Raw genomic sequence first — 10,930 nt, forward strand, 5'->3', positions numbered from 1 at the left:
CATATCTTCTCCCCACCCACATGTCCCCTGCTCCGTGGGCCCATCCCACCCACAAAGCCACCATCCTGAACATAGGGAATGGCTCGGGGCACCAGCACTGGATTATTCCCACAGATGATCCTTGAACCCTCTGGCCCAAACTTTCCTAAAGCCTCAAGAAGAGAGGAATTATTCATCTGTTCTCCCTTTTAATTCCTTTCTTCAGACCCAAAGCCCTGCTTCACCCCACTCTAGTTCTTTGTTCTCGACCCTCACTAATGTTCCATGCCTGTGGCAGTTCAGGCTAGGAGTCCTTGAAGGCTAGACATTTCATTTTCCTTTGTCAGCAACACAACTGAACACTATTTAACTTGTCATTTTAATGAAGTTAAATCCTAGATATCCCTAATGCAATGACAGTAACTATGCTTTCTATTAAAGTTAGGGGGAAATCCCATGAAATTAGGTCCACTTTTTGATGGTTGGAGTCAAATTAGGATAATCTGGTGCTTCCAAAACTGCTGCGTGATTCCAAAACACGGCTATAGGGCCTGCTAGAGCTGCCCCTCTCTGGACAAACTCTAATTCCCAAATTCCATGAGCCAGAGACAACCTCTTCTTCGATTAGTTAACCATACAATTTAATGTTTCAGATTTCTTTTTTTTTTTTTTTAAAGATTTTATTTATTTATTTGACAGAGATCACAGTAGGCAGACAGGCAGGCAGAGAGAGGGGAAGCGAAGGAAGCAGGCCCCCTGTTGAGCAGAGAGCCCGATGCGGGACTCGATCCCAGGACCCTGAGATCATGACCTGAGCTGAAGGTAGCGGCTTAACCCACTGAGCCACCCAGGCGCCCCATAATGCTTTAGATTTCATTCAGGTAAATAACATTCCAGACACTTAGTTTTCTGGAAAGACTTCCTGAAATCCCAAAAATGCCCCCTGGTGACATCTCTTTTTTGTTTTCTCTCTAGAGCAAGGTTCCTGGAAGGGGCAAAGCAGAGACCTTCAGTAAAGTTTCTAGATTAATGGGAGCTGTGGGGAGGCAAGGCAGAGGGAGTAGAGAGGAATCAGGATGTTAACTGAGACCCTAGCTCCAGGGGAGTCAGGAACTACATTTCTGAGTGGTTCGGAGGGACTAGAGCTTCTTAGACAACTCACCACTGTCTTCAAAGGCCTGGGTGACTACTCCCCTCTTAGCATGGTCTATGAGGCCTTGGGAGGACCAGCCTTCCTCCCTTTCCAGCCCTGCCTTCAGTCTGCTCCCGCCCCAGCACCGGTTCCCAACATCTATGGGGCTGCATATCTCTTCCAGTCCCCTCCATCTGGAAAAGCTGACTGCTGACACCTAACTTGGCTCTCACCCAGAACTGACTTCCTTGGGGGTAATTTCCCTGACCTGATCCCCCCCCAACTCAGGTCCAGTCTCAAGCACCCTTAGGCTCCTCCAAACACTTGGTGGTTGGGGGCCCCATTCCCCAAGACACAGGGGTTACCAGGTGTCCTGCCGTGCCTCCCCAGAAGCCCATGGTGGGAGGCCTGCTTGGGCTATCTGCTCCAGGACAACCCAGGAGTATCTATACCCCTTCCCCACTCCATGCCGTTTCTTGTGATCATCAAAATTTATAAGCATATTTAAATGTAAAAATATGAATCGTGAGGAAGGGGGTGTGATTGATGAGCCTTGGTTTTCCTAATCTGTAAAAAGGAGGCACTATTTAAAGAATTAGGTGAGTCACTAAATGCAGAGCCTGGTGGAGTTCTTGGCAGGCCTGAGGCTCTCAGTCAGCATCTATGGTGAACCCCTTTGGGGCCAGAGGATTTTCTAGACTGGGTTTTGCTTTTGTTTATTGTTTTGTAAGCAATCCTGGCTTTCCTCAACTACACCCTGGATTTACCTCCCCTCTAAATCTTGTCAGTGCTAATGTCCGCCCTTCTGTAGAGCAGAGGCTATTTCCATTACAATGAAAGCTGCTTTGCTGCTCTTAATCCTATACCAACCATTGGTAGAAAACAAGCCAAATGCTTAAAACTCAAGGGGGGAAAAATGGCAGCCACCGCAAGACAGTTTTTTTTAATCTTCAGATTCCAAAACCTTTCCTGTGAATTTCCTCAAAGTTCTGTGGTTTGTTTTTTTAAGGCTGAAAAATCTTCAGTCCAGGGCATATGCAGAATTTATGGCCTATGCTTAAATTTCCAAATTTTGCTACTTTGACACAGATTAACCTGGAGCTGTTTCCTACACTTGGAAGCACTGCCCTTAGGGCAGAAATTCCAGGCCTTCGGGGCAAGGAAGTTTTGTATTTCATTCTCACATTGCAGAACTGATTCCCAACTCTCCAGTTTACATTTTTACAGACACTCGTTGCCAACTGACTTAAGGGTGCACTAGCTCAGGGCAATTTAAGGGAGCCACAATTGCTGGTCCATAAAGCAGGCTCAAGCAAGGAGTGCTAACTCGGTAAGACTGAACCTAATAGCTTAGCAGGAAAAAAAAAAAAAAGTTTGCCACTCATCTCTGGGTGAGCTTGTGCAGAAACAGGCAATCTCATATATTGCTGCTGGGTGTAAAATTATTTCAACCCTTGTGAAAGAGGCAATTTGGTAGTATTTAGCAACATTATATATATATAATTTTCTCTCTGGAACAGCAAATTTTCCTCTATTTATGGAGCTACAGTTACGTGCACACTTGCAAAACAGTGACCTTCATGATATTCACCACAGCTATGGAAAGCCAAAGACTGGGAACAACCCAAAAATCTTTTGGTAGGTGACCGATTAAATGGAATCATCGCCAACTGTAAGGGATGGAAAGAATCTACACTTATGATTGTAATCGTATTTTTATAAAACCTCTCAAAGAGCACCCAAGAAAATACAGCTTTTTATTTCTGGAGAGTAGAAATAGGAGCATAAATGGATAATTATGCAGATAATTTTTATAATCTTGTAAATGGACAGAAGAGACTTTTTTTTTTATCATTTTGGGATTCTGATCCATGAATGTACCTATTAAAAATTTGTAAGTAAATGTAAATTTTAGTATTTAAGACAATGCTGTTTATTCCAATATAGCAACAAGTATTCTCCCCTTAGTCTACAGTTCTGCATATCTGCTAGTGGTCTTCTATTAAGCTTATAAGTATATAAAACTAGTACACTGCGAAGGTACTGGCATTTCTATGTTTTGGAGAATAATTTGCTTTCCATCTTACACAAGTACCTATTAGTTATTTTTTTAAAAGTAATCCAAGTCAGGGATGCCTGGGTGGATCAGTCGGTTTAGTGTCTGCCTTCCGCTTACTCAGCAGGGAGCCTGATTCTCCCACTGCCTGCCCCTCTCCCTGCTCCTGTGCTGACAAGTATATAAATTCTTCTTCTTCAAAAAAGAACAATCGAGGTCAGTTCCAGACAATATCACATTTCCCCTAAAACTGACTGGGTTTTGATCAAAGCTGCGTCTCAGAACCCAATTCCTATACCTTTTAAACCCTAACCATGTGTACTCTTGGACCTTTTTCTAGCTTTGATGGTTTTATTTAAGGGTGAAGCTCAAGGGCCACCTTGGCTGTGATGTTATCTCCAGTACTTCAATCATCAAGGAGCTACTTATTTAAAATTTTATTCTTTAATTAGCAAACCTGGGGGGAAAGCCACATTAGGACTGAGACAAAGGCGGAGACCCAAAAATCAGCTGGTTTTTCCTTGTCAGACTGGAGCAGAATTTCAACCAGACCACATGCATTCCACCTCTGGAGGCAGTTTACTCTTTAAATCCTGAGTCCAGGTACGCGGGTTGCAAACTGGCTTCACTTCATCCAAGGACCTAGCTCTAGGGCTTTCATGGCATCCTCAAGTTTGAGCATCCCTGCACCAGAAAGAACAAGTGTGCGTGAGAGGGGAGGGTAAGGGCCTGGACAGTTCTCAGCCTCTTTCAAGGTTCCTTTCTGGGACTTCTCAGCCTGGCATTCGGCACCTGGGATTCTTGGGAACATCAGAAGGTGGGGCCGCTGAACCTACTCCAGTATCCCCCCAGTAAGCTAAGGGGAGTGTTGGGAGGGAGGGTAAGAACTGGGATCAGGTCTCGGGGAACACTTCCCTATGAGGCCAGGCCGCCTCTCATCCTGGTCTTCCTCCAGGGTCTCTAGAACCAACAGACGGAATTTCATCATCTCAGGGGAAGCCCAGACAAGGAGGGATGACCCTGCTGAAGCCTGAGGTCTGGGTGGTGGTTGCGGGGCACTGGGGCATGGGGAGGAGGAGAGAAGGGCTACAGGAGAGGAAGTAAAACTACCCACACGTCCCCAGGCCAAAGCACCTAGTCGAGAGGCCTCTCACCTCGTTCCTGTCGCTGGCGGTGCCATTCAGCCATGGACTGGAGCATCCACCTGGCCCTGAGCTTGTGCAAGTAAGAGCCATAAACCACGACCTCCGTGAGGTCCGAGGATTCCAGAACCTTTAGCTCGAGCATGACTTTGCTCACTTGCTCGAAGTACGGGATTCGAGATCCCGCTGGGCCTGTATGGAGAAGAAAACGAGCGCTCAGGCCCACGGAGACCAAGACGCCGGGTCAGGGCACCCAGGTCAGGACTGCTGGGCTCACTCACCAAACAGAGCCTCCAAGAGCTGCGTCTGGACCTGCAACACCTCGGGATCTTTCAGGTCTTCGGGAGCTTTCACCCACGGTGGAATATCTTTTCGTTCTGGTAGAGACCCCATCTGCAGCGCCTCAAAACTAACTACGTACGCTCCAACCTGGCCTAGGCCTGAGTCGGCGGGGGGGCCTCCGCGCCAGAGAGGAGCGCACCGGGACGGGCCCCGCCCACGAGAAGCTCCGCCCACGAGAATCCCCGCCCCTGCCTGGCGGCCCAGTCTCCCACTCAACACGCTAGGCTGGCCCGCCTGCGCATTGGTGTTGCAAGTGACCATCGCAGTCACTTTATCCTCTTCGCGGCCAGGGTGGGCCCAGCTGTCTCCGAGTTTATAAGGGTTTCCACACCGGGATCTCTTGGCGCTGGGAGTACGTGGGGGCAAGGGCAGCTCTTCACCTGGAAACAAGTAATTGGGCCTGAACCCCGGAAAGACGAAAATCCAAGTCTTGACGGTGGGAGGACCACCGGGGAGCTGCCAAATCAAGTTCCTGCCTCCCACGTTCCAAAGGAAGGTCCCTCTTCCCCTGTGCCAAACCCCGAAGCTTCACGTCACTGAGACCCCTACAGCTTCCGGCGACTCAGGAGTAATTCCTGCCATTTAACAAAGAAAAGGAAATTAAGAAATTACTTATCGGCAACGCACGGGATGGGGTCGCTAAAGTGCTCTTACTGGTCACCCTCCTTGGAGCTGCAAAGTCTGGAACTTTTCAATCTCTAATTTCAGAACTCATGAATGCCCCACCTGGACCCTTGGGCCCAAACTGTATAGGCCAGACTAATTCTTTCTTTCTTTCTTTCTTTCTTTCTTTTCTTTCTGTATTTATTTATTTGAAAGCCAGCAAGCATGGGTAGGGGCAGAGGGAGAAAGAGAATCCTCAAGCAGACTCCCTGAGGAGCATGGAGCTGATGCCCCGAGATCATGACCTGAGCAGAAATAGCTGCTTAACTGACTGAGCACCCAGGCACCCCTGTATAGGCCAGACTTCTGATTCTAAATAGTATTATTCATTTAAAAAGCATGTTGCTTGAAGTGATGCACTAGATTCATGCAATGAGTGTGTGACTTAAGTGTTTTATAGCTTCATAGATGTGGAAATTAAGCTGACTTTTCCCAAGACCATGTTCTGGTAACCTCCAATCCCATCAGCTGACTATTATGACTATCTCTTAGGGCAGGCTTCTTCACATTCAGCGGAAAAACCGTGGGTTTATGAGGCACCTGGGTGACACAATGAGTTGAGCATCCACCTCTTGATTTCAGCTCAGGTCATGATCTCAGGGTTATCAGTGCAAGCCCTGCATTGGATTGCATGAGTGTGGACCCTACTTAAAAAAACAAAAACAAAAACAAAAAATAATGACTGTATGTGAATCTACAATTATCCCCAAATTTAAAAGTTTCATTGAAAAAATGAAATCAGAATTGAAAATTTACAAAATCTGTCTGAATTTCGGTTGCCATCTTGGGACCCCTTTCTAGCAGCTATACACCACTGTGTTCTGTTGGCAAGAAAGCTGGATAGTTAAGAGACTTAAAGAGAACATTGTGGTACAAAATGGTCAACATGTTCTCACATAAAGACCTTTTCCTGCTTAATGCCATTCACATTAAAGTCTACTAGATATTATTTAAACACTATCACTCCAGCTTAGTTTCTTTCTTATTGTCTAATTCATTTGTTTTTCTTTTCTTGGAGAATATTTGTGTCCTTTTGCATTGAGTGTCTCTATAAGTTGCAAATAATTGGATATTTTAATACACTCAGGTTTTATTTTGGCTGAAAACTTTTAAATCACCTGAGTGTGTTATTAGGCTAGGCTTTTCCACCATCTAAGCACTCCCTGCACCCCAACATTTGTCACTAGCTATAAAAGTAAATACTTTCTTTTTTTTTTTTTTTTAAGTAAATACTTTCTTGACTAAAGAAGGTAGGATGGGTGTGATGCAGGGGCTGGGAAGGTGACAGATATCTTCCAAAAAGCGGAGATTAGAGTTTTCTCAGAATTACCATTCCAGAGCAGCTGGTGGCTCCTTTTACCTTAAAAGAATTAATTTCAATTATTTACTTTTCAGACTTATGGACACTGGAGCCAGATGCATCCATATTGACAATTATTACTTGTATTATTTAAAGTGGGATGTGTGGATGATGATAAAAAGCTTTCTTTAGAGTGGACTTTGGTGTTTTTGAATCTCGACCATAAGAGGAGATACAAAGCAGGAGCAGAAAGACCTAAAATAGAACAAAAGATGCAATTAGAAATACTCCTTTTTGGGGTGCCCGTGTGGGTCTGTGGGTTAAGCCTCTGCCTTCAGCTCAGGTCATGATCTCAGGCACCTGGGATTGACCCCCACAGGTCATGATCTCAGGCTCCTGGGATGGAGCCCCACATCAGGTTCCCTGCTCAGCAGGGATCCTGCTCCCCTCTCCCCCGCCCCTACTCTCTGCCTACTTGAGATCTCTCTCTCTCTCTCTCTGTCAAATAAGTGAGTAAAATCTTTTAAAAAAAGTAATACTCTTTGTTGTTGTTTTTTAGTTAGTGTAGGCAAATTTTATTTCTATGGTAGTAGCATTTATTTTGGGTATGGAAAAATAACACTATTTCAAAGTCAAGGTAATGAAGCAGAAATAAATTTTTTCTCATATGTCCATACTCAAATAGCACATATGATTTCAAGACATTCTTAAATTAACAAGGAACAAATGCAGAATCCAAGTAGTATCTGTCAACAGAAGAGTTGTATTAAGGCTACATTATCAGCCATAGAAATCAGAAAATTCAAAGTGATCCCTTGCAGTGATTCTCAACTTTACTGTGTATCAGAATCACCTGGATTATGGAAAAAGCACCTTCAGGGGACTGAAGGCAAATCACCAGGTTAAGCAAGCCCTTGGTCTCGGAATAAATACCAGAGGGGCTCAAGATACAAACGTGGTTCCTCAGAGTGGGGCAAAGATAAATTACAACATGATATGAGATCAGACCTTCACTTACTGTGTTACTTCTCTGCGCCTCAGTGCAGGAATAATAATGCTACTCTCAAAATTGTTCTATAAATTAGATCAGATAGTGTGTGATAAGTGCTTCCCTAATTCATTCATCAGCTACTATCATTATTTCATCATTATCATCATCATCATCATTATTATCAACATTATCTGATACAGAGGGCATGCTTCACCAGCCCCCATTCTGACCCCCACATAGTCGTTAATATATTTTTTTTAAATAACCACTTGGGCACCTAGTTGGCCCAGTTGGTTAAGTGGCTGCCTTTGGCTGGGGTCATGATCCTGGGGGCCTGGGATCGAGCCCCATGTTGGGCTCCCTGCTCAGTGGGGAGCCTGCTTCTCCCTCTCCTCTGCTCTTGCTCTCTCTTGCTATCTCTGTCTCTGTCTCTCTCAAATAAAAAAATAAAATCTTTTAAAAAATAAATGAATCAAAATAAAAAATAACCACTCATTGGTTTCAAGTTCATGGACTGCTAGTACCATTTTTATATTGGTATCATTTTTACTAGCTTCAACCATTCACTTAATATAAGTGAATATATATATATATATGTATATATATACATATATATATGTATAAGTGAATATAAGATAATATAAGATTTCAGTCCGTGGTTGAAATGACAATTTTTCTATCTCAACTAAGTTGATGGGGGCGCCTGGGTGGCTCAGTGGGTGAAGCCACTGCCTTCGGCTCAGGTCATGATCTCAGGGTCCAGTGATTGTGCCCCGCATCAGGCTCTCTGCTCAGCAGGGAACCTGCTTCCCCCTATCTCTCTATCTGTCTCTCTGACTACTTGTGATTGCTCTGTCAAATAAATAGAATCTTAAAAAAAAAAAAACTGATGATGAATTCAAAGAAAAAAGGGAACTAAATCTTAAAAAGTATGTGATCTAGAAGCATCTAAAGCATCAATAACTAGATGAGTGAACTGTTTTTCAAAGTGACCCCTTTTAGACAATCTCTGATGTTCCTTGTATCATTTTCTCAGACTCAGGTTATTTATAGATGGAAACATGGCAATAAAATACCTATAATCTCCATCACTTCCTATGTTCAATATACTTTCCAGTAATGTTACATGGTTGAAGCTTTTGGCCATTCATGTAACTACCTTAATATCTTAAATATCTGAGGTTTTTATATTCTGAAACTATAAACCTAAGCTCTAGAGGTACACAGGCTAGGAAAGGGTTTCTCAACCTCAGCAAAACTGACATTTTGTGTTGGACAATTCGTTTCTGTGGGGGCTGTCCCCCACAGAAAGGAGGGGGACTAACACACTGTGCAATCTCCTCTCAAGCCAGCCGCTTCATCATGTCAATTGTTATATTAAGTTGCTTGGAAAAAAGGACTTCTCTTCTTTTTGAAATTTCTTAAAAAAGGGTCTGAGTTTCTTGAACATTAAAATTGCTTTTCCTTTTCTTTTTCAACTGCATCATTTTCCTAACTTAAATGCAGAGTTTTTACAGTAAAGGAAGAGGTGAAAAGCTGAGAAATGCTACAAAGAGCAAAAAGTCAAAGGCAATCCCTTGTTGGCACTTTTTCTATATTAGGGTTTTAGGACGCCTGGTTGACTAGGTCAGTTAGGCATCTACCTTCAGCTCAGGTCATGATCTCATGGTTCTGGGATCGAGCCGTGCATCAGGCTCCTTGCTCAGAAGGAGCCTGCTTCTCCGTCTGCTTGCTGCTCCCCTTGCTTGTGCTCTCTCTCTCTCTGACAAATAAATAAAATCTTTTTAAAAAAATAAAAAAGAATTCAGAGTTTTTCACTCATCTAGTAGCACAGCCAGGTTGGATCATTCCTATGTTACAGCACACTTCAAAGAATTACGGAAGTGAAAACTTGGCTTTTTCTTTCCTCTAACATTTGCTCTGCCACTATGAGGACCTGGGAGATGGTAGCCCACTTGCTCCAAAGGTCATACGTTCAATACATAACACTGTGCGTAATCCTTGTGAAGAAGATGTATTATCTTCACCAATTTTTTTCAAGGGCCAACACTAGAGAATGAAGTTCCCTTGACTCCGGTCGTACCTCAGTCAGATTGCCTCTAAGAGGGGTCAGAAATACCAAGAAAAGAACATAACTCCTGAAAATCAAGTTTGGGTAAGTTATTTAAGACCTGAAATTACCTTTTATCCTTTAGGCACCTTTATAGCACCTAGAGTGTGCTCCTGATATAGGCGTATACACCTGACTTTGACATCCCATTTTCTTCAACTTTCCCCAACCGTACACAAGAGCAAGGACTCAGTAGGGGCTGTACAAGTTTGATCATTCTTCTTGTATTTTTTTAAATAGATAAAGAATGTTTCGCTTGTATTTTAAGATGTAAACCAACGTAAATGTTATTTTTCATCATTAGTCACCACATAGTTTCACTTATTAAATATTTTCTTATTTAATAAGTGAAAGTATGTTTCATTTAATTCATTCATTCATTAGTAAATTCATTAATTATTCATTGATAAATAAATTCATTATTTAAGAATTTCATTCATTCATTAAATTATTCGTTTAATGCTATCCACTTAATCACTTATCGGTACATTTTTGTGTATAATTAAACTTTTTCTAAGTTCTCTGCTCTTTCCCACAGCTGGAAATTTCTAGTTTGTTTTTTGTTTTTCCCACCAAAGTCACCACACAATTCAAGGTTCTGGCATTCTAAATATGAGGCCATTGTAGAAAGAACTATTGCTTTACAATGTGTTTTTAAACTTGGAGGCTTAAGTTTGTCTCACTTAGAATCTTTCTGCTTCTTTTCACTATACCTGGTATCATCTGGAAATACCTAGTCATTGCAGTTTCTTCTCTGGAACAATCACTGGTAATTGCACAGAAACTCTATTATCATCCTCTAGTTTCCACAGACTCACCTCAAAACATACTTTTCCCATTAAAAACTACATATTCACATGACCACATGCACGCATTCCTTCCCTGTGTGTGTGTGTGTGTGTCTGTCTGTTTCTCTCAGGAGAAGTCAAGCCTTTGACAGAACTGGGTACTTGGTAAGGACTAAATCCTAGCTCTCCCTAAATTTCCCTTATGCCCAAGTCCTCCCTTCCAAACTAAAAACCACCAGCCATACAGAAGAAATTAAAGCTATTCCTTCCCTCATCAAAAAGTCAGTAAGTACCTACAGTTTGACAGACACTTTGCTAGATGCTGAATACACTCCTGAAAGACAATCTCTGTCCCCAAAAGGAGAAGAAAAACAAAAGAAGCAGTTGTAATATTGTGTCACAAGTACTAGGATGGGGTAAGCATGAG

The 10,930-nt window shown here is 42.9% G+C and overlaps 1 protein-coding gene across 1 annotated transcript; it reads right to left on the bottom strand.

Moving 5' to 3' along the window:
• Positions 1-3,622: 3,622 nt before the first annotated feature.
• Positions 3,623-4,760, bottom strand: LOC131833226 (developmental pluripotency-associated 5 protein). Its single transcript, XM_059176386.1, has 3 exons — positions 4,591-4,760; positions 4,322-4,501; positions 3,623-3,851 (listed from the first exon to the last, which is right to left on the bottom strand). Exons 1-3 carry the CDS (start codon positions 4,700-4,702, stop codon positions 3,793-3,795), a joined length of 351 nt encoding a protein of 116 aa, XP_059032369.1. The 5' UTR covers positions 4,703-4,760; the 3' UTR covers positions 3,623-3,792.
• Positions 4,761-10,930: the final 6,170 nt, after the last annotated feature.

Source organism: Mustela lutreola, chromosome 6, assembly GCF_030435805.1.
Source record: "Mustela lutreola isolate mMusLut2 chromosome 6, mMusLut2.pri, whole genome shotgun sequence".
Classification (NCBI taxonomy): Eukaryota; Metazoa; Chordata; class Mammalia; order Carnivora; family Mustelidae; genus Mustela; species Mustela lutreola.